At 37.1% G+C, this 24666-nt stretch overlaps 1 protein-coding gene across 1 annotated transcript in view; it reads right to left on the bottom strand.

Moving 5' to 3' along the window:
- LOC129495611 (docking protein 6) overlaps positions 1-24666 on the bottom strand; it is a 363401-nt gene that overhangs the window by 44961 nt on the left and 293774 nt on the right. Inside the window, exon 7 of the mRNA XM_055303284.1 lies at positions 23530-23647. Coding sequence (XP_055159259.1) covers positions 23530-23647 — 118 coding nt within the window. The remainder of the gene's footprint in view (positions 1-23529; positions 23648-24666) is intronic.

Below are 24666 nucleotides of genomic sequence, written 5' to 3'. Positions count from 1 at the left end.
AGGGGACTTGAGTGAGCTGGTGAAAGTGTTAGCTAATGCTATGATGGTAGTCATTTCTCAATGCACATGTGTGCACACGGACATTGTTTATTATATACACAATGTTATATCTCAATACAAATTAAAAAAAAATAAAATGAAAACAGGTGTACAGTTAAACTTGTGGTTTCTTACTTTTTGTTGGGTCATTACAAAATATATGGTAATTTCTTTTTCTTTTTTTTATTGAAGAGTAATTAACATGTAATATTGTAGTAGTTTCAGGTGTACAACACAATGATTTGATATTTATGTACATTATGAAGTCGTTACCACAGTAAATCTACTCACTATCTGTCACAACACAAAGTTATAACTGTTATAATACTATTGACTATATTCCCTATATATTCCCTATGCTATATGTTATAGCCTCACATCTTATTTATTTTATAACTGGAGGATGGTGCCTTTTAAGCCCTTTCATCTATTTCATCCATCCCCCCGCCCCTAGTAATCATCAGTTTGGTAATCTTCAGTATTTATGAATCTATTTCCATTTTGTTTATTTATTTTGCTTTTTAGATTCCCCATATAAGTGAAGTCATAGAGTATTTGTCTTTCTCTGACTTATTTCATTTAGCATAATACCCTCTTGGTCCATCCAGTTTGTCACAGATTTCAAAATGCTATCCTTCCTGGCTGAATAATATTTCATTACATCTATATATATATCTCACATCTTCTTTATCCATTCATCTACTGATGGATATTTAGGTTGTTCCATATCGTAGTTGTTGTAAATAATGTTGTAATGAACATAGGGGTATGTATGTTTTTCCAAACTAGTATTTTGTTTTCTCCAGGTGAATACTTAGAAGTGGAATTGCTGGATCATATTGTATTTCTATTTTTAGTTAATTGAGGAACGACCGTACTGTTCTCCATCGTGGCTGCACCAATTTACCATTTCCACCAACAGTTCTTAAAAGTTCCCTTTTCAGGGTGCTTGGATGGCTCAGTTGGTTAAGTGTCTGACTTTTGATTTCGACTCAGGTCATGAACTCATGGTTGTGAGATTTAGCCCTGTGTCAGGCTCTGTGCTGGGTGTGGAGCCTGCTTAAGATTCTATCTGTCCCTCTTTCTCTGCCCCTCTCCCAAAAGTTCCCTTTCCTCTACATCTTCACCAATACTTGTTATTTCTTGTCTTTTTGGTAATAGCCATTCTGACAGGTGTGAGCTGATATTACATTGTGGTTTTGATTTGCATTTCTCTGATGGTTAGTGATACAGCACACTTTTCATGTGGTTTTGGCCATCTGTATATTTTCTTTGGAAAAATGTCTATTCAGGTCCTCTGCTCATTTTAAATTCAACTGTTTGGGGTTTTTTGGACATTGAGTTGTATGTGTTCTTTATATATTTTTGGATGTTAACCCTTATTAGATATTATCATTTGCAAATGTTTTTTTTCCCATTCAGTGGGTTACTTTTTCTTTTTGTTGATTTCCTTCACTTACAAAAGCTTTTTAGTTTGTTGTAGTCCCATTTGTTTATTTTTGCTTTTTTTGTTCTTGCCTGGGGCGATAGCTCCAAAAAAATATGGCTAAGACTAATATTCAAGAACTTACCACTTATGTTTTCTTCTAGGAGTTTTATGGTTTTCGGTCTTATATTTTAACTTTTTAATCCATTTTGAGTTTATTTTTGTATATGGTATAAATAAAGTGGTCTAGTTTCATTCCTTTACATGTAACTGTCCAATTTTCCCAACATGATTTATTGTAGAAACTCTCTTCCCCATTGTATATTTTTGCTTCCTTTGTTGTGGATTCATTAACTGTATAAGCATGAGTTTATTTCCAGGCACTATTTTGTTCTATTGTCTAGAATTTGTGGCAGTTTTGATGCCAGTTATTTGTCTATTTTTTTGGTGCTATATCACACTGCTTTATAGTAGAGTGTGAAGTCTAGGAATGTGCTACCTTCAGTTTTATCCTTTGTCAGGACTGCTATGGCTCTTTGTGATCATCTGTGGCTCCACACAAATTTTAGGATTACTTGGCCTAGTCCTATAAAAAATGCCATTGGTATTTTAATAGGGATTACATTGACTCTATAGATTGCTTTTGGTATTTTTATAACATTAATTCTTCCCAATCCATGAACATGGTATGTCTTTCTATTTATTTATGTCATTGCAAAACAAATGGAAAATGAAATAAAATGAAATGAAAACTGGTGTACAATTAAAACTGTCAACAAGCTAAAACTTATCTTACATTTGGTTATTATAAGATATAGAGATAATAATTTAGTTTTTCTTTGTTTTGATTCATCATACTACACACACACACACACACACACACACACACACACACACACACCTGAGCAAATATAATGGTCATCTAACCAGTGTTTAGAATGTGATCTGTAAAAATTTATGAAGCTGTACCAATGTAATGTGTATATATTTCTAGGATGGAAAGATTAAAAAATAATGAAAGAAAATTAAAAGAAAGGTCCTATAAGATTCACAGTTTTCTTGTAAAACCAGATTTCATATATGTATGCTATGTATTTTTGGACAAATATTTACAAAATTACATAAAGCCTATAGATAAGTATGAACCACTCTAGTGAAAGAAAAGATTCAAAATATAAAATAAAAATTATACCACCTTCATTGTTCACAATTGTCATACATACTTGGACTTTAATTTCTAAAGATTTTATTTATTTATTTGAGAGAGAGTGAGAGCACATGAGTGAGAGAGAGGGCATGAGCAAGGGTAGAAGGAGGGGGAGAAGCAGCCTCCCACTGAGCAGGGAGCTCAATATGGGGCTCAATTCCAGGAACCTGAGATTATGATCTGAGCTGAAGGCAGATGCTTAACTGACTGAACCACCTAGATGTCCCTATATTTGAACTTTAATGATCATGGTTGTAAACCAAATATATGGCCTTGGTTTTTATTTGACAGAAATTACAAAAAATAGAAACATTATTTATCTTTAAAGAATTACAGTATATGTCACTACTCTCAACGTTTTAAGAAAATGTTTATTGGAAATGCTTGTTAAAAGCATCTTATCCTTGTTGAAATGAGTTGAAGTAATGCACTGTATTGTATTATAATGAGTCACATTATTTCTGAACTTTAGTTATTCATAGGAAAACATTTCCATTATTTCATGAGATAGCCTTGGTAAACGTGAAAACACAGGGAAGCAGAACCAATTTTTTATGCTAATTTACAAATTGGGACATATTACAGAAGAAAATGAGATAGCTACTTCTGATCAAGTAGTCTGCTTTCATTACCTGGTAGTGATTCAGTTACTGACATGGGTATGTTTAAGAGGCATTATGATCACAATTTACACATTCTGATTTCACTACTGCATATTGTTTTATGCCAACCACTTTTGCCAATGTTCCAAATGATCATTAAGACCCCTTGGATAGCTTTACTCACTGTTTAAGTGCCAAGTTTAAATGGATCATATGCTTAACATTACTTTAATGTTGGAATCTCCACCTCTCCTTAATTTTTATTTGTTACATGATAGTGGAAACTTCCATTTTATCTCTCTATTCCTCTAAATAGTGTAAATGAAACAGAATCCTCCACTTTCTTCTCATTCCAAGGGTCCTGTTTGTGCTTATAAGTTGTGACCTCACTTGGTAGATAATCAGTTATTACTGTGTGTCTGAGATATAATATTGTTTGGGTGAGTGAAGGGAGAGTTTAGATTTCTGGATTTCTGCTGACACTGGCATAAGCACTGGTAGTGTGCAGTTCTGCTACCTTCCTGGGGGCTTCACCTGTTTTGTGAAGAGAGTTTCAGGGCACTCACTTCAACCCAGGAGAGATCCAGATTACCTTAACTGATTCTAAAAGACTGTTAGCATTTTGGAGTGGAAAAAATAGGAAAAGAGACACAAATATAGATTTTTTTTTTAAATTTGAGGTTTCCAAGCTTAACCCACATTCCCTAGTGGTTCCAGGAGGGCTGTGTCACTGGAGGATTTAAAAATATCTAAGAGGTGTCTCAGCAATTTCTTCAAAAATACTATTGTGGATGCTATGCACATTAACTCAAAAAATAAACTAGAACAAGGGTAATGGATACCCTAAGAAGCAAGTTTAGCATTGAGGTTGAATGTATTTAGTCTAAAATGTACATGCATAGAGCATGGAGGAGAATAGGGATTAATTATAACTTTTTAAGATAAGATTTTAAAGATATTTTGCTTTTTTGGAGGGCTGATTTGATTTTTCTCTCAGACTCTTCAGGGACACATATTCCTTCACTTCTCATATGGCTGCCTTATGGCAAAAAGTTTAAAAACAGGTAGTACTGAATCATTAAATACATTACCCAGGGTGTATATATATATTTTTTTTTTCAAGAAATCTAAGGAAATGTCACAGGAGAAATCATCAAATAGTCAAGTTTATCAACTAAAAGTTCTATGTGCTCACTTTGTGAAAAAAAAAGTATTTTTATAGCATTAAAGAAAAAAGTCTCTCATAAAAGAGTGCAAATTATTTGTCAAGGAAAATGACCTTCTGACTTCTTTGAACAGTCTCAGGAGGAAAAGCAGATGATCAGTTGGAATTTGGAAACTATTTTCAAAGTATTTTCTCTTGGTAGTTGAAAAGTGTTTGCAGGTATTGCAAAGACATTATAGTGGACACCATAATCTTTCTAACAAATGGCCACCTGTCATTCAGTGAACAGAGAAGTCAGTGGAGACCTCGCTAGGCTAAGAAATCCCATAGCTACCACATGTGGATCTATAGTAGACAGCCCCAAAATATCCACATCTTTGTGTCCACTGAAAAATAACTAGACTGGAAACACAGAACTTTCCCCATCCTGCACACTTTTGGAAATCTAAAACATGATCATGTGGCTTTCACTTAAAATCTCAGCTCTATATAATCTGCCCCTAACATGGATTCTAGTGCATAGTAAATAAGTTCTCATGTGTAGCATAAGATATCAATTGTTTGATGTTCTAAAAAAAAATATGTCAAATGTAAATTCACAAGACAGAAAAATTAAGTCCAGATATAAGGATTCCTGCAGGACTTAGTATCATTTACCAAGACGAAAACCAATGAAGAGCCTCCTAACCACTCCTGTTCTTCACACCCGTCCCTGCCACCCTCCTCTCAGAGTGGTCACTTGCATTTTAGGAGCAGCGTTTGCTGTATGAACCAGAGTCACTGATCCAGTTACTCCCCAGGTTAGCCACGTGATTTACAGTAACTGCAGGTCTGTTTTCAGATTTCTGACTTAGCGTTTATTCCCGTTTGTGAGTTTGCTTGTCTGCCCGGTTTTTAGTATGTTCTCCACACTGTCTCTCTTTCTTCCACGATCCTTTTCTTGCAATTTATTTGCTGTGGTCTCTGTTGTTTCATGCTTTCCTCTGACATCTGGGAATCACCGTGTAGTTAACTCTCATATATGTCAACCCATCCTGGCAGCAAACCTGAGCTAAGACCTACGTCTTTCTTCATTTCGGCAAAAAAATTTTTTACATACATTCTGTCTTTATTTGCCATTTTAGGACTATCTGTTCAATTCTGTACATGGCATATATACTGTGCATACTATTATTTATGTATTGGTAAATATGTCAAATATATATGTCATACACATATTTGATTATTTTCCATTTCTAATTGCATCCATTTCTTTGTTACTTTATCAATGTCTATTATGCCCTGAAGTTGTTATAAGCTTTTCCAACTACAAATACTGGACTTCTTCTTTTTTTTTTTTTTTTCAAATACTGGACTTCTAAGTGCTTTTAAGAGGTTCATTTGTGAGAAGGACTTTTTGTTATTTTTAATTTACTTTGCGGAGGGCTCTAACCCACTTTATATGCTTTCTATTGTCTTATCTATTCTGTTATTTCTTGCAACTCTTTTCAACTGTTCTCCAAAGAGTGCATATTTTCATTACTTTCTTGAATGAAGCATTTTTAATACTTTTTTTTCATTTTTCCCTTTGTAAATTTTCTTTTTCCTTTAAACTGTCTGCATTGTCTACTCACAGATGCTATGTTGAAGCTTTTCTGCTTTGGTTTGTTGGTAAATGAGACAGCTGTCTCTAGAGCTTATCCTTCTTCTGAAGTGTGGGGAGGGATGACAGATGAAGGGCAGGAGTTTCTTTTGTTTGGTTTATCATCTCAGACTCTCTCTGACCAAATTGGGTGGTCCTCGGTGCTAGGTCTAGGTCTAGGTCTTGCTTTTGAGTGGAAATCTGGCCAAGTCTGGAGATTGGGGTGGTCTGTAAGGCCTCCCAGACCTTTGGGTTTTAGCGATGGCTGCCATTCACTTGTCTCTGGTGGAACACTGCAAAACCCGCTCTCTTTGTTTCTCTTTTTGACTCACCCCAGTGGCTTCTGCTGGCTAGTAATCTGAGACTCCAAGAAAATCAGGATGGTGTGTCAATGTATTTACCCAGTAGCCCTACTGGATGTACCACCTGGTTTATCAGACTGCACCCCATGAGGGGGTGGGGGGGCATCTCTCACTTTTTCTTTTTTCTTTTGGCCCAGAGGGAATCATTTGAGGATGCACTTCCTCTCAGGACATGTACATACAGGGTCATACTTGTTATTGAGCACGTCCTTCAAAAAAAACCCAAAAAACTCCAGTAGAGTTAACATACAGCATTACAAAAGTCTCAGGTGTGCAATGTAGTGATTCCACACTTCCAGGAATTACTCAGTGCTCATTGTGATAACTGTACTCTTAACCTCTTCATCAATTTCTCCCTCTCACTTCTTAAAATATTTTTATTTATTCATGAGAGAGGGAGGCAGGACATAGGCAAAGGGAGAAGCAGGCTCCCTGTGGGGAGCCCAATGCGGGACTTGATCCCATGACCCCAGGATCCCAACCTGAGCCAAAGGTAGATGCTCAACCACTGAGCCACCCAGGTGCGCCCCCCCCCCCCAACTTCCTGAAGAGAGAGGAACACAGGCCAGTGGTGCTCGGGGCCACCGTGTCCTGCTAGTGATTGCATGGTTTTTGCTGCCTGAATCTCACAGCTTCCTCAGTCTTCTCTTTCCCAAAGTCTGGTTGTTCAGGATTTCCTTCTCCTGTGTGAGCTCACCCATTTCCTTAAAAGAAAATCCCACTGCTGAGCATCTTTAGGTGCATTTCAGGGAACTCAGGCCATGCTGAAAGGCTGGAAAGGTCTGTTCCAGGTTTTTAGTATCCTTCACTAATATTTGGTATAAGTGTTACTGCTTTTAGCTGACATTTTTAATAGTCTGAGAATTAAGGTTCTGTTTCCCATTCTTATAGAAGAGAAAATTTTCTTGTTTTAATGTTGATTCTTCATTTTAGTAGGTTTGGGACTGGGGAAATGGTCAAGGTTTTAGCACCTCCTCCCCTTTTCTTTGCTGGGAATCTCCGACTGAAGTTTTTTAGCAGGAGTATGACAGGGTCAGAACTGGCCTTTACAAAGGTCACTGTGACTCTGGAGTGAAGACTATGGAGCAGGGGAGGATACTGGAACAGAGCAGATGGGAGAGAGATCAAGAGATGACAGGAGAGGGCTGGGATTGGCTGTGCTGAATTCAGATGATTGCAAATGGCCAGCAGAAGTTAGAATCAAAAGAAATGTAGAGATCAATAGGGTACCAGGCAAATGCACATGGTTGTGAGCTATTCTTCTAGGGCAGGAAAAGCATCTGACTTGTCTTTGCACCTCCACAGCCTACCCAGGTCTGGCATTCCATTGGCACTTAATGCTCATTGAAGAGTACTGGATCCACTGGTTGTTGGTAAGAAAGAACTGAACATGACCGATGGTTTGCAAGCTTGGATAAAAGAGAAGGTGGTGATGTCAGAAACTTTACTAAGGAATCATAGCTGAAAAAGTGCTTTGCTAAGTACTTTATGTACATAGAAATCAAAGGGTAACTTCAGCATAAGTAATAGGACTTAGGGAGAATATTATATTTCTAGTTAATATAATGAATAAAAATTTTACTTCTATGAAATAAATCTGAGAATTTAAGAATGCATAATTTATTAAACGTCTTTAATTTCAGAGTTATCCTCTGGAAGACATTTTCCTTAATATTTATAAAAATAAATGTGTTAAGAAAAAGTCATTTAGGGATACTGATTAATATATAAGATTACCGGGGATCCCTGGGTGGCTCAGTGGTTTAGTGCCTGCCTTTGGCCCAGGGCATGATCCTGGGGTCCCAGGATCGAGTCCCACATTGGGTTCCCTACATGGAGCCTGCTTCTCCTTCTGCTTGTGTTTCTGCCTCTCTCTCCCTCTCTCTCTGTCTCTCTCTCTGTGTTTAGATTACTGCTAAAATCTCTCCCTTCTTTTTAAAGAACCATGATAATTACAGTAAGAGTGAAGGAAATTGACATCATGTCTTACATAGATTTTATGTGAGCACATTTCTTCTGAATGGTTTGTTCACATACCTTTCTGGATCATCCCATCCCCCTAATACTGGCACCTACAAATACTGTAACTGTAGTATTGTCTTTTCTAGAATTTCCCTTAGAATAATGTCTTTGAAATTCCTGTGTTGTGTTTATCTGTGTTGTGTTTATATATTTGTGTTTATCTCTCACTTTCGTTCCTTTAGTAAAAATAGTGTACAGTGTTCTTTTGGTGGAGATGCCATGATTTGTGGTTCATCTTGGATTTTCATTGACAAAAGATATTATCTTCAAATAACTTATTTCTTCCTATACAATATTCATGTTTTTAAAATCTATATTTCTGTTCTGATCATGATAGAGTGCCTTTCTGACTTGTTCTTAAATTTCAGGAAATAGTATTTGTAGCAGATATTTGGTAAAGACCATTTTTCAGGTGAGAAAAGATTACCTGGTAGCCCTAGATAATCTTTTTTTTTTTATGAAAAGGTACTGAATTTTACCAAACATTTTTATATACCCATTGAGGATATCACATAGATTTTAGCTTCAATTTCTTAATATGAGATCATTTATTAATATTTTCTTGCCAAATCTCATTTACACTTCTAGGATAAATTTAATTAGACCATGCTAATGCATTTTGTATCCATGTTTATACGTGAGATTGAATTTTTTTCTTTTTGGTATTATCTTCATCAAACCTATCCTGTTGAGTGCTTAGCTTGTTAATTTTCTATCCCTAGTCTCTTCTAAATATTTAAGACCATTTAGGATATTTAAGGCTATAACATAGGCTATAACATTTCTTCTAACTACCAGTTTAGCTCTCTTAAGTTTTGATGTGGTGTTTATAATGTCTTGAAGTTCTAATATTTTCTATGTTCTCTTATTGTGTCTTTTTTGAATCAAGATCATATAGATGCATTTTTGAAGCCCAAAAGTATAGGCCTTTTTGGCTTTTAATTATTGAGTTCTATTTTTATTGCATTAAGATGGGGAAATATGAGCATATGCTATTTATTTGGGCTTATGATTATTTTAGACACATTGTGATGTGTTTGTGATCTCACACATTTTTCATTACTGTTCCATGGATGTTTAAGAGTGATATGCTTTCTCTGATTTTTGTTTTTGCTCAAGCTTGTTTTATGTTGTTCATTTTTCTATTTCTTCAGAAACTTTTTTCACATTATCTAACAATTTTTATCAAATGTGTTTTCTCCAGAATCTCATTATGACTGTCAAATTTTCAGTTTATTTTGTTTTTTAGATTGAGCCGCATGAAATTACTATTATTTACAAGGATAGCCTCGAATAGTGGCAGTTCCAACTGGTTCAACCTCATCAACAACATGAAACTACTCTGGGGGAGTATTTTCACTCCTGAGCAACTAGATTCCTACAGAAATGCAATTCTTACTGAGGATGAGTTTATAATCAGATATTAAAACGTGCCCAGTGGAATGCTTCTTCAAGTCAGGGGCACCTGGCTGGCTCAGTGGTTGAGCATCTGCCTTTGGCTCAGGTTGTGATCCCAGGGTCCTGGAGTTGAGTCCCACATCGGGCACCCCATAGCCCCATAGAGAGCCTACTTCTCCATCTGCCTATGTCTCTGCCTCTCTCTGTGTCTGTCATGAATAAATTAATTTAAAAAATATTTTTTTTTCAAAAAGACTCTGAGTCAGCAGTCATGATAACAGGATGAACATGGGTACTAGAGCAATTCCAAAGGGATTAAAGTATGAATCTACTAGAGACTGAAGAGACTTTTGGGGTACAAAATGTAAAAAAAAAATAAGAGAAATTTAAATCAACAAGAAAGAACAAGCCATTGCAAAAGAATAGTAGATGCAATTCACAGAATTACAGCATCTAGATTATTAAAAGTATCAATGAATGGTGGAGGTGCTAATGTAGACACAGCTGCAGAGTGAATCCAGAGTGAATCCAGAGTGAAGTGTATGATGGAGGAAATCACTCAGATGCAGCACAAAGATATCATAGGGATGAAAAGTGTAGAATATTGTTAATTACACAGAACAGAACATGAATATCAAACATAAATTTAATAATCATTCCTAAAGGAGATGATAGAGCAAATGAGGATGAGACAATATTTAAATAAATAGTGATAATTATCCAGAACAAATGAATGGCAGAATGGCAGGACTTGTCCAGTTGAAGAAATATATTACTTTCCAACAAGAAAATTAAAAGAAATTCAGAGTTTGAGGCATGAGGGTAAGATTGTCTGATTCCAAACGCAAGAAGAAATTTCTAAAAGTGGAGAGAAAAGACAGTTAACTTATGGAAGAACAACTAGACTGACAGACTTCTCGGCAGTAATGAAACAGCATAGAAAGTGATGGGATGGAAGACTCTCCAGGTGGCTGAGAATTCCACAACTAGCTAAAATGTCATTCAGGAAATGAAGCCAGATGCAGTAAATGAAGCAAGAAAACAGTAAAACTATCCTCAAATGTCTAAGGACTCCATAACCAGCTGAAATATCATGCAAGAATAAAGATGAAATTAATTTGTCTTTGCAAAACATGGAGTTTGCTAAACATAAAACGCTCATGGAAGAAAACAAATAATGTATTGATTTAAAAAAAAAGAATTAAAAAATAAAATAAAAAAAGAATTTGAACTCAGAAATAAGGACTGAAGTACGGGAGCAAAGAAACAGTGAAACAAATGGGTAGATCTAATATCTAATCTCAACAATAATAGTATTAAAGATTATATTTGGAGTGCTTACAAAAGAAAAGAAATTAAAAAAAATAGTGGTATGGGGCTCCTGGGTGGCTTGGCTGGTTAAGGTCTGACTCTTGATCTCAGCTCAGGTCTTGTTCTCAGGGCCATGAGTTCAAGCCCCACTGTGGGCTCCATGCTGGGCATGGAGCTTATTTACACAAACAAACAAACAAACAAACAAAATAATAGTAGCATGAAATATGAAAGGAATTAAAAAAAGAAGTGGAGCTACATTTATACTTTACATTTATTTTTATTTTTGGTCAAGTATACCTACTAAAAGTTTAAGTTAACTACTAAGAGAATATACATAATTCCAAACAAGTAGATGAGAAGGAAAGTAAAAATAAATATGTTTAAAAGAAACTAAAATAAGGAAGGGGAAAGAAGTAAATAGATAGTATTACAAACCAAAATAATAAAATAAGAGAGCAGAAAAGCATAATATGTAGAATCGAAAGAAAGACGACTGAATTTTCCTGTTATAAAAGAACACAAGCATACTTTGAGTTTTAAAAGTCCCGTTGTGATCATAACACATCTCTAAGGGCACAGAAATGCTGAAAGTAAGTGGAAGACAAGGCAAAACAGAATCTGGAAAAGGAGCTGCATTGTGTTGTATAATTATAAAAGAGAATGATCCAGCAGGAAGGTGTCACACCCCAAACCCTTGATGAAACATTCCTTTGGGAAATTTTGAGATTATACACATATAAAACTAGAATGATCGGGATCCCTGGGTGGCGCAGCGGTTTGGCGCCTGCCTTTGGCCCAGGGCGGGATCCTGGAGACCCGGGATCGAATCCCACGTCAGGCTCCCGGTGCATGGAGCCTGCTTCTCCCTCTGCCTGTGTCTCTGCCTCTCTCTCTCTCTCTCTCTGACTATCATAAGTAAATAAAAAAAAAAAACTAGAATGATCAGGTTGAGCTAATAACTGTCATTGTAGATCACTATGGTATCCTTCATCATCTAGTCCTGCTTACTCACCTTGGCCAGTGGGTGCCTTTCTCCCTGGGCTCTACTCACTCTGGATGTACCTGCCTTCCTTCTGGTTTACCAGACTTGCTTCTGCCTGATGTTGTTGTCTACGCCTACAATTTCTCTTTCAAAATTTTGCAGGCTATCTGCGTTTGACATTTGAGCCTGAATTCAAATATCACTTCTTAAAGGACATTTAGTGGCTATTTCCTTTTCTTTGTCATGATTCTGATAGACCTTCCTCATAAGGCTCATGAATGTCTGAATTTCTGCATTATTTTCCTTACTTGGTTATTATTGGTGTATGTTTTCATGTGAATGTGTCTTATTTCTCCTCTTCATCTTTGTGTCCCCAACCACAGGGAAATAGCATAGAAATGCAATTTGATGCATAATCATTGAATCAATGAACAAATTAATATGTCTGCTAGATGGGCTGAGCTCTTGTATTTCTTATGAGACTGGATGTGGATGAGGGATGGAAACCACATCTGTATTGTTCTCTGTAAATGAGATATATCTCCTAAGCCTAGGCACAGTATGGCAAATATTGATTGAAAAAATAAATATATAAATTCCACTTCTGGAAATATTCTTGTAATCAAAAATTATATGCAAATGTGTTTACTGTGGCATTTTTAGTAGAAAGCATACAATGTACATACCGAACAAGAGAGCAACGGTTAAATAAATTAGGATTTTGCAGTAGAATATTATATGGTCCTTAAGTGTCACATAATTCGACTTTGTTCTCAAGATAATATATGACTTAAAAATATAACAAATGACTTCACATAAAGTATGATCTTAATTTTATAAATATATATGAATTTCATTTTAATTTCTAGTTTTATCTATATTGCTATACTTATATTCTAAAAGGTGAACAATACATGTAGAGTGGTGATTTTTAACTTTTCATCCATGTATTTCTTCATGTCTTGAGTTTTTTCTAATGAGGATGTGTTCATTTTGCAATAAAAATTTTGAATATTAATTTCAGTTAAATTTCAAGTACTCATTCCTTGGAACTTGGGCAGATTTTCAGAAGTAATTAAAAGAAAGTCACATTTCAATGGAAGACACAAAATTTGCTTATTTAAGGGGAATGAAGCTTGATTAAGAAGACCTTTACACTTTTGTGACGGAAACCACATGAACTAACAACGTAACATGGCCTTTCTGCACATCAGCATTAATGCCTGGAGAAAAGAGAAGGGAATATTCAGGAGAGAGGAGAGTGCATGGAATAAAAGAGATCTATTACTTGGAAAGTGATTTTAAAATCTCCAAAATAAGACATTTCTAAAGAAATTGGAATTGAGGGAGGCACATTTGAACTTGCTGTAAAACTTAGTTAAAAAGCTTGAAAAGTAATAATGAAAAGTAATGGCAACTCTCAGGAGTTAAACCAACTAATTTACATATACAATGTGCTTTAAGTTGTTCCATAAAAGAAGCAAGGCTGTTATATGAAAATTTTAAAAGCAGTGCCCCAGCCGTATAGAACCTGACTTTGAACACAGTGGATTTTCCACAAATGGCTTCGATGGCTTCCATCTGGGTCGTCTCATTTAAAGCACATTTGAGAATAGATGTTGCCTCCTTTTCAGAGGAATAAATCTTGTAAACCTTGATTATGGTTCAGAGAGAATGTAACTGGGCAGCAGGGTAGAGTTTTCAAATGTTATATTCCATCTTGCCTTCAATCCTGTTACCCAAGGGCAGTTATAGAATTTTCCTATCCCGGTGGCAGTCTAGCTAGAAAAATAAGACGGTGTGGGTTAAAATTACTACTTGGCCCTTAGGCAAGTTATTTTTTGCATTTCAGATTCATTCTTTGTAAGATGGGACTTTATTAGTACCTACTTCAGACAGTTGTTGGGAAGGTCATCTATCACGACATGGTAATGAAGTGCTCAATAAATAAGTTGACAATGATACTGCCTTTCCTCCAGCTATAAAAACTATATCCATAACAATCTACCTTCTCAAGAGTGTGTGGTTTATACAAGGTTTTATTTGTTAAATTATGCAGCATAATATGTTGTTGGTGGCAGACTGCCACGATATAAAATATCCCTCTCTGTCCTATAAAGAATTTTCAAACATGTTACACTTCTCCACTTGTGCTTCAGACCATGCACTTCTCTGCTGACCCCAGTGAAGTGGTCTACCCCTGCCCCTTTGTCAGATGGGGGGTAGCGTGTGATTAAACACAGGTAGGTGCCTGTGAATTACTCAGCTCGGATGAGATCTCTGATTTTGGACTCAGAGTGTCTCACTGACTTTAGAAGGATAGAGTCAATGCCGAGACTGGGAAATCACTAGTAGATTAGGCATGAATGGCATATTGTGATTTTCATTTGTACACATTTCAGTTGATTTGACGTGTCCCTAAAGAAGTTGTAACATAAATGTAGAGGCATGCTGGAGAGAATAAAACAGATCATACTCTGGGATTTCCTTCATCTGTCTGTTTGGAAAAAATGTAAGGTTTGTGTGCGTGTGTATGTGTGTGTGTGTGTGTGCACATTTAAGAACAATACTAACTTTTACTATCAAGAACCTAGACAACCTCAAAATATTTACAAATTAACTCAGGAAGGATAAACTATTCTCAAAGCAAAGTTTCTACTAATCAGGATGATACTGATTAGAGTTACAGATACAAGCACAGGGTGTTCTGAGCCAACATCTTTTTTGAACACAGATGGAATTCTATAGCGGGTGTGATAGGGCCCCAGACAATGGCTATCCCTCAACTGTATACCAGAGAAACAACTTCCCCAACTCATCTGGAGGAATGACATTTTCTGATGAATGAAACATTAAGGACAATTTCTGTCACAGAGTTGTGCTGTCAGTAAGAAATTTGGTTTTTGTTGTAAAGTCATATATATACCTTTTATCTTTGAGCATATCTGTTAAGGACATGTCACTTAATGTTTGGCAATGAACTTCCCCTTCTTGTATTATGAATTTGAACAAAAATAAAATGAAGGTTCTAAAATTCTTAGCAGACCACTATAGTATAGCAATGGTAACCAAAAATTGTTAAGAATACTCCCAAACTATACTATTCTTCCTGTGTTAAATATAGGCATTAACACATATGCACATGGTTTCAATTTTTAATATGAATTTCTCTTATATAAACTTATATAACCATGCTCTTAGGTTTTAAATATTGGATGTTTAAAGTTTGTAGCAGCAAACCTTCAATCCACATCTATTATTTGTAGGGCAGTAGGATAAGTCTTGGAACTTCATTGAAGGTCACGTGCAGGATTAAATCTACATTAACTCTGCAATCTTTCCTCTGGCAAGTACCATGTCAATTATGCTGATCCCTGAGGTTACTTATCTTTTCTTATCCTCCAATCATTATTAAGTCTCAAGATGCTGCATTCTCTGTTTGGCAGACAAAGGACAATAAAAGAAAAAAAAAAACAAAACAGAGAAAATCCAATTATTAAGCCAATGACCAGGGATAGGGTCCATTTAGTTGTAGGGGCAGAGATAGAGCTGAGGTTAAAATAAAAACAACAAGAAACAGAGGTCGGGGAAAATTTAATTGAACATTTTCCCCCTGTAGATTCTTTTATGTATTTTACATTTTGTGATGTGTAGCCTAATATGTACAATATATAGTGAGACAACGATGAGCCTTATGATTCTGTGTGTGTATGTGTGTGTGCATATGTATATCTGGGTATATGTGTACACGTGTGCACATGGACATACATACATGACAAAGAGAGCCAAGCTTCAGTCATGGGTGTATTAACCTTTCCCTGAATTAATATTATGTACTAGGTTTATTTCCTAGGGAATAAAATGGAATATGTATTTTTCGCAGAATAGTTTGATTAATATTGAACTTAATATGTTTACCTACTATATTTAAAAAAAAACTGGCTGGGGGGAAGCTTGAGGGAAAAAAAAATCAAGTACAGAGACCAGGTTTCAGGTTTACTTCAAATTTCAATTTCATGTTTGAATTAAAGAGAGTGAAGCAATTTATTTTAATAGGACCGTTGGCAGATGATGCTAATCCTATATAACATCTGGCAAGTCTTGAATCCTTTACTTTAGTCTATGTTTATTGACTACTTTTACGTATCTGGTAAACAGTGATTAAATGGCCAACTTGTTAAATTTCACACTGTGCGCTGCCTTTAGACTCTGTGTTGTGCTATGTCAGGAGAACCTAATTAACAATCTAAATCTTGCCTTTCACCTTTAGTCCAGCAGTAGAATGCATCCCGAGAGAGAGCAAATTGAGGAGTAACTGGCTCAAGCAAAACTAGGCTCCCTTAGTGGAGGAAGGAAGAGATTTCTCAGAAGGGCTCCTCCCCAGTCAAGGTGGCCAGATCAACAAGAATAGATCTTGGGTGAGTGGGGTGGAGTGAGGGCACCTCCTCTGCACGGAGCTCAAAAAAGTCCTTCCAGGATTTTGCAATTCTTTGGCCTGAAAAACAGGCTCTAATTTCCCTTGGCCTTCCGGGACTGGGCCTCATCAGGCCTAAGAGAAGGGGTGCATCTATCTGAGGCACAAATGTCTTGTTTAAACTCACTGATGGGAGGAAAACAAATAACTGAAGACTTAAGCCTGACATTTTTTTAAAAATCTTGCATTAGAATCTTAAGGTTAGGTTTAGAGTTTGATTTAGTTTTTCTGGAACTGGGAAAACTAGAAGCTTAAAGCTAGACTTCTAGAAAGTCTTAAGAACAAGACAAAATTCCTCATGTACAGTAGAAACTGTAATATTTTAAAATAAATACTAGAATAAACTGGAATAGGATGCACACTTCCCTTTGTCAGAGAAAGAAACTTCTTGGAAATTTAATTTACTTCAGTATGTTGACAATGGTTAATAATTGGTGAATGTCTATACCTAATGTGGATGATCTCATTGAAGTGCCATGATCGGTACTATTATCCTCATTGTAGACATGAGGAAAATGAGGCTTAGACAGATGAAGGAAATTGCCCAAAGTCACACAACTCAGCAGTGGGCAAGTTGATATTCAAACTCAGGTTTATTTAACTCCCAAACCCAATATTTTAACCTACCGACGGTGCTTCTTCACAATGACGGAACCCCAAATTTGGCTAAGCCCTGAGGATAAAGATCTTTTGAAGTTGCTCCCTCACAAACAAATGGAAGAAGAGGGTTTATAAGCAAACACACTGATATGTTAAAGTTATGCAAAAACGTCCAGAAGGAGTGATTATTGATGCCTGGCATGTGAAGAACATGTCACAGTGAGAACATTCGGAGCATTTTTATGATGTCTATTTTGAGGAGCAATCAATTCACTTATCTTTAAAAAAAACGAAATCCAGGGAGGCATTTGTTGCCTTTGGCTTACCCTTCCAAGGTGAGGACATGTAGTAACTGTTCATAAAGAAGGTTTACTAGAAAGCATTGCTCCTGGCGAATGGCTCATGTTTTGGGGGTTGCTGCCACACTGCCGCCAGCGGGCTGGGACCTCACAGAGGATGTGCAGGGCATTTGGCTCTTACCCCTTGCTGTGACCGACTCACCTGCCAGTGTAGACATCAGACATGAAACCTGTGCAGCTTCCTTTTTACCATTGGTGCAATTTTCTTTTCTCTTTCCTTTTTTTTTTTTTTTGTTTGTTTGTTTCCCTCATGTGCTATACAAGGCTTTTATTAACTTTGCAATTTGGAAAACATCACACGAGGAAAATGTAAGCAGAAGGTCTTGATGGAAATGATTTACAAGCAGTGTGAACTTGCCACTGAGTGGCCCGGGAAGGACAGAGGGTCAGAGTCGAGCGAAGAGCCAGTGAATCCTCTGATTTACTTCCCTGCTCGGTGTCAGAATTCTAGTTACTGTTTTCTGAAGGTTATCTCTAATTCTAATTGCCTGTTTGCATCCTGTCCTTCTGAGAAATTGGAGCCACTGATGCCCTTTCGGTGAGCGTGAAAGGCCTTCGGTGTAATCAGGTGCAGCGCTGCGCCGACTCGGGGTCTGCAGCTTAATTACAGACCCAGAGAGGGCAGAGGGACGCAGATGATTCAGAGCTGGCAGGTGAATATTAATCCGTGTTAATGAAAGCACAACTCCAAAAGTTACCACTTTTACAAGTGGCATCCCGCCCCATCTCCTTGATCCAAACGGCGAGGTTGTTCAAGCTGCTTACAAATGAGTCAAAGTATATCCCATATAACTTCGTGTAAATATAAGTGATGAAGCTGTTAGGGAGAATTTAAAGACGGCACACGGTCCCAAGGCCCCCTCGCTCGGGGACCATATACAGCCCACCTACTTGTCCCCTCCACCTTGACATCAGTGTAGCTCGTGGAAGAATTTGTCCAGAGGGAAAGCAGCAGGTGGAGAGAGAAGAAATGAGGCCACCAGGTTATCGGGGTGGAGCCACAGCATCTCATAGCGCCTCCTGTGCTAGCAGCAGTAGCAAGTGTCTGCGACTCCAAGCCATCCAGAGTGAGAGGCAGACGAGCCAAAGGGTGAAGGGGAAGGGGGTGCCCAGGATGGGCTGCATGTGGGACCCCATGTGATGACTCCTTCCACAGCAGGAGTGAGGAATTTCCTCAGGGAGGAGATGTGGTCGCACGGTGTCCCCTCCGTATATCTTCTCTAACGCATTCATAAATTCATTTTTGCATTCAACAGAGACTCAGGGAGCACCTGCAATGAGCCTGGGACCCTCAGTGGTTTTTACTAGATTGATCCATCATTTTCTTTTTTTTTTTAAATTTTATTTATGATAGTCACAGAGAGAGAGAGAGAGAGAGAGAGAGAGAGAGAGAGAGAGAGAGAAGCAGAGATACAGGCAGAGGGAGAAGCAGGCTCCATGTACCGGGAACCCGATGTGGGATTCGATCCCGGGCCTCCAGGATCACGCCTTGGGCCAAAGGCAGGCGCCAAACCGCTGCGCCACCCAGGGATACCTGATCCATCATTTTCAATAAATGCTTTGCTATCTTCACAAATCCCGATTTTAAGACCCTGCTACACAATCTGTCACATAAACACAAGAATGGTGACCACAAGTCAAGGGGATGACTTTCAAAGGGAGAAAACCTCTATCCTCCTTATGGGGTTTCATTTCTATTTCCTTTTTCGTTTTCTCCCCCACTCCGTCTCACCTTTTTAATCTTTTTGAGTGTTCTTTGTGCTCTCACCACATCTGCTGAAGGCCTTAGAGCACAAATTGCACTTCTAGCAATATTAAACAAGTGGCATTTCCTTTTGAGTCAAGAGTTCAAAATCATATCTCCTTTCCTTGAAGTGTATGGTTTCCCCAAGTCTACAGAAAGCATCTCTACAACATATTGTGGACCAAACATTTTTCATAAATACATAAGTCACAAAATTAATCATCCTTATTATCTGGCAAAAATTGGGAAGAGGAAAAGTCTTTACTTACACCTGCAAGAAGTGATGTGATGCAACCGCTAAGAAGCCATCAGGAGTAGGGATTTTACAGAGAAACTGCCTAAATCCTTAGCTAACTTGTACCTGACCTGCTAAAGCCAATTATTTTTTTTTTTTGTCAATCTTTAGACTCCAGAGAGCTGGGATACCACAGAGAAACCATAAAAACTTATACTTTCAGAGCACCATTCTGGGAGTAGCATGGAGAGATATTGCCCTTCTTTTCCAACCATTAAAGTGAACGCAGGATGTCAGTATCGATACGTTTGTCTTTTAGAGAGTATCTTGCTTCTAGAGTTATAGAATGGATGACAGAAATGAATCCAATAAAACTGAACAAGTACAGTTTTGTGGGTGACAGGCAATCGAAGTTATAGGTATGTCTTAATGTAGAATAGATTTGTTTTCACACCATGAATATTTTTTTCAGTTCTAGTACATGTGCTGTTTATTAATGAATCCCAATCTATCAAGCTTTAGATATACAGAGTTTTTCCCCCTTTACCTTATGAATGAAAGCTTGCTGAATGCAATTCATATTGATCTCAGCTTCAGAGTTAGAATGTAGAAAATATGATGAAAAATTCTAAGGATACATTTCTATTCTTCAATGTTACCTGCAGTTTACTTGATAATGTAACACCCACCATCACCCAATGTTTCCTTTGACTTGGGAAAAATCACACTATATTCTCCTCTTTGTGAAGAAGTGATGCCCCTTCATGGCATCTAAGGAAGTGGGATGCAAAACAGCTACACTTCAAAATGTGGTTCATTGAAAAAAAATGTAGGTGTGTATGAAGAAGGGGTGCTAAGGTTCCTATTTTCTTTCTTTCTTTCTTTCTTTCTTTCTTTCTTTCTTTCTTTCTTTCTTTCTTTCTTTCTTCTTTCTCTTTCTTTTCTTTCTATTTTTATTTCCTGTTTTGGTAGTTTTATCCTGCCCGGATTCCTGTGTAGACTACACACCAGTAAAAACAAAACAAAACAAAACAAAAAACAAAAAAACAAACTATAGTCAAAAGACTCTTATCCTCTGCTACCTTGACTGCCTCAACACAACAAAAGGAGAGGAAAATATATCAGCTTTGTCAAAGCATCACTAACAAGTTTACATCTGTCTCTTATCTATTATATATTATCTACTTACCTGTAATCTAGCTATCCATCTGGATGGTTATATCTCTCTATATATGATACAAGCATAAAATGAGGGGTATGTGAAATGGTAAAACATATTGCTCTAGGAAGCATATGATACAAAAATAAAGCCACAGTGTAGTAAAATGTAATTTAGATAAAAAACCTTCCATATTTATTGGACTTGCAGTACTTACTTTAGTTGACCCATATTTCTTTGTTACACAGAAACAACAAATAACCAAGGAAGAATGTGTTTTTGAGACTAGACAGGCAAACTGTTCATCATAATTGGTAAAGCATTTGAACCCTCACCTTTACTGGAAATTATTATCGGTGCGATAGATTCTAGAGTGTTCTAATCAGTTGATTCTATTGAATTGTAAGTCAACTCTGCCCTCCTGCAAGTCTTCATTAATATTTTGAGGAATTTAAATGTGCCCTGGCATTATTCTGTTGGATGCGTACAAAATTATTTCTGATGCTATATACCAGCCTAATTGTCCACTGTCCCTTCAGAGAAAAGTTCCCCACACACTACCATGATAACAACAATCCTTCATTTCCTGGAATTATAACCAAGCTCCTGTCAAAACCCAAAGTTACTACTACATTTGTTCCAATCTTTTCCAACTTATTTGTATTATCATTTCACTTTCTTTATATATATATATATATATATATTTTATTCAAGTTCAGTTTGCCAACATATGGTATAACACCCAGTGCTCATCCCGTCAAGTGCCCTGCCCTCCTCAGTGTCCATCACCCAGTCACCCCATCCCCCCGCCTGCCTCCCTTTTCGCTACCCTTTGTTCATTTCCCAGTCAGGGGTCTCTCATGTTTTGTCACCCTCTCTATTTTTTTCCACTTTCTTTTTGCTTAGAAATTTGCTCATTTGTGTTTTCTCATGAAAATGTTCTATGGTTTTATTTTTACTTTATTAAACATCAATATCGTTAAAAACAAGACAATAGGCTCAATATGGAGTCACTTAGACTAAGCCTCATAACGCCTACCTGAGACTTAGGACAGTTTCAGCTCTTCTAGAAATAGTATCTTAAAAGCCAGTGGGGGAACTAACTGGTCAGTACTAGTGAGGTATTCTGACATTGACATCCCCTCAAGGAAAGTGACCTTGCTACACCCAATCCATTCTTGACCAGTAGAACTTCCTTATCCCTGCTCCCTTTGCCTATAAAAGTCTTTCATTATATATAGCTCCTCAGACTTCCTTTCTCTCTGCAGGCTGGCATGCTGTCCATTCATGAATCATTGAATAAAGCCAACGTGGTATGTATAATTTACTCAGTTTAATTTTGGTTTTTAACAATAATTTCATATATAGGTTTATGTTGAAATAAAAATAGCCTTACATTAAAAGCATATTTTCTAATGAAATCTAATCACAGGAACAAGCAAGATTAATTTCCTAAGATCATGACTCAGGCAGTTTCAGTGTGTGGTTGCTGACATTCATGGTGGGAAGGAAAAGAGGAAAATATGGGTTTCTTCTTTCTGGTCCACAAAATTGTCAAGGGTTCCCTCAGTCCTCTACTCCTTATCCTATTAAAGATTTTCTCATGCAAAGAAATAATGCAAAAAAGATAACTACCATAAGAGGTTTCATTTAAGATATAAAATGCAAGTGTCATCACCAAACAACTAAAATTGTTCCGACTCCTTTTCCTGTCAGAATGTATCTTTAATCACTAATTCCCACTGACCAAATTCCATCAGTCTGGGTTTGAAATCCTGGCAAGCAAATACTGCCTTAAAAATAACATCATTTCAGTTTCCTTATCACCAAAACATTTTGTTGTTGTTGAAACACTTAGTGCCGTTAATATGAGCAACAGTTAAAGTGTGAATGGAAAAACATTCTGCATTCTAATGAAATGGAAAACATTCTAACTGTGCCAAAGGTCATATTGGTCATTCCTTCAACAGATACTGACTGGGTGCCTATTACATTCAAATCTTCTATGCTTAAAAAAAAAAAAAATCTGTGTTGGATGAATTTTTTCAGCTGTGCTTTGTTAGCTTTATTTTTCTAAATTCCCATTTCCCTCAGTCTTGGGTGACTGTTAGTCAAATATTCGCTTGCAGCTGAGTATTTTATCTGAAGGATAAGATTATTCATTCTAAGACAATAGGGAGAGAATAGGAGGAAAAAAATGCTAAAGCTAAGTTTTTGTGCTGTTCTTGATCAAATACTTGCTATCTACAAATCTGATTCATCGGGTAAACCATTCCCATTTTAGTTAATTAAACACTCATCATCAGGAAAAACACAGAAGCAAAGTATTCACACTTGTCCTCTGCCTGGCACCCTCCAGAGTTATTTCTGTGTCAAAGCTTTGGCTAAACCTTAAGACTTCTGTGAGTACATTTATGTAGCATTTTATTACACAGCCCGAAATCAGCCTCCTGAACTGATAGTCAATCCTATTAAGAAATGAAGGATGCTAAGAAAGTCTCCTTTGTAAAATGGCATGAAACATGTTACCCCAATATCTGCTGCTTTTGTCTCCTGATGATATGTCTTGTATAATGTTCTAGTCAAGTTCCTGTGCCAAATAGGGCCCTTAGCCCTCAGTGACTTTCGGAATAATTTCTACCATGAGTCTATGAAATGATAGCTTTAGAAAAGCCACTGTAAATCTCAGAGCTCCCACTGTGGCCAGTGACAGCTGATAAATGAAAATGGAGGAAAAGCAAGCAAAGCAATTTGCATGACTCCTGGCCCACCTGTAGGAGGCTAATGGAGGTGCTGCTTGATTATTTTCAAGTTACTTGCCTTGCAAACTGTAGATTTCTCCAACACTGTTCTGACGAGTGATGTGATGCCAGTACGCGCTACGAGGAAGAGATATCGATTTGGATAACGTCATTGGCTCAGTCAAGCTTGTCTGAAGCTAAAAGAAAAAAAAGGAAACGTGTCAGGCTTTATGCAAAACATTACACTGATATTTGTTCTTTCAGAAGTTGAGGGTTGAATGTGAGGGAACCTATGATAGAATCTGTTACAGATGCCCGCCTCATCTGCTAAGGTTAACTTTTTTTTAAAAAAAGGAAAATCATGACTCCAAACATATGGAATGAACACTTGTAGACAATTTAATCTCATTCGTTAATTTAGAAAGAACAAAAAGGTGGTACAACTGATGCCAAGGAGAATTCAAAGGGCATACGGCCAATCAGGAACGCTGGCAAGTAGCCAGAACAATAACCAGTTGTACCCCATCAGACAAGCTTATTTGCATTTCTATGCACAAGAATTATTTGCATTACTATCAGCTTTCTGCAATTTATTGAATTATAAAATAACTCAGATTGGAGATGCAAGCCCTTTCAGAAACAAATACTCCCTAATGGCCCCCAACACTGGATCCCATTAATCCCTTTCACCCATTTCAGTGTCTTACAATTTTTCTGGACATCTCCTCCCACCCTCACCCAATGGATCTTTTCTTGAGTGGACCTTCTCCTGGCTCCTGCAAAAGGATCTTTTAGCTATTAAACACGTGTTTTCCCTGAGAAGCTCTGTGATGAAAGTGTGCCAGATGTTCTTACTTGAAACATAAATTTTAAGGTTAGCTGCAGAGATCAACACAATGTCGCTCAGGTGCTCAAGCATATGATTAGTTCAAGGAGAACAATACTTCATACTGCATTTTCGAGAGAGAAATGTATTTTTATTGATTCACCCCAGGTTTTTAAAAACATCCGGAAGGAGTTTTACTTGGTCTAAGCACACATTTCTCTGATGCAATCTGAGCAAATATTCACTTTCTGACAGGCCATGGGCAATCCTCTAATCAATGAAAGCTCACATTTCCTCCTCTTTTAATCCCTGACTCTTGGCAGAAGTGGGAGCCATGAGGATCATGTCTGTCAAGTCTAACCTTAGAGACCCGTCTGCTCCCTGTGATGT

Source organism: Nyctereutes procyonoides, unplaced genomic scaffold (assembly GCF_905146905.1).
Source record: "Nyctereutes procyonoides isolate TBG_1078 unplaced genomic scaffold, NYPRO_anot_genome, whole genome shotgun sequence".
NCBI classification, from domain to species: domain Eukaryota; kingdom Metazoa; phylum Chordata; class Mammalia; order Carnivora; family Canidae; genus Nyctereutes; species Nyctereutes procyonoides.
The sequence above is the reverse complement of the archived record's forward strand: the minus strand, read 5'-3'. Positions and strand labels throughout refer to the sequence as shown.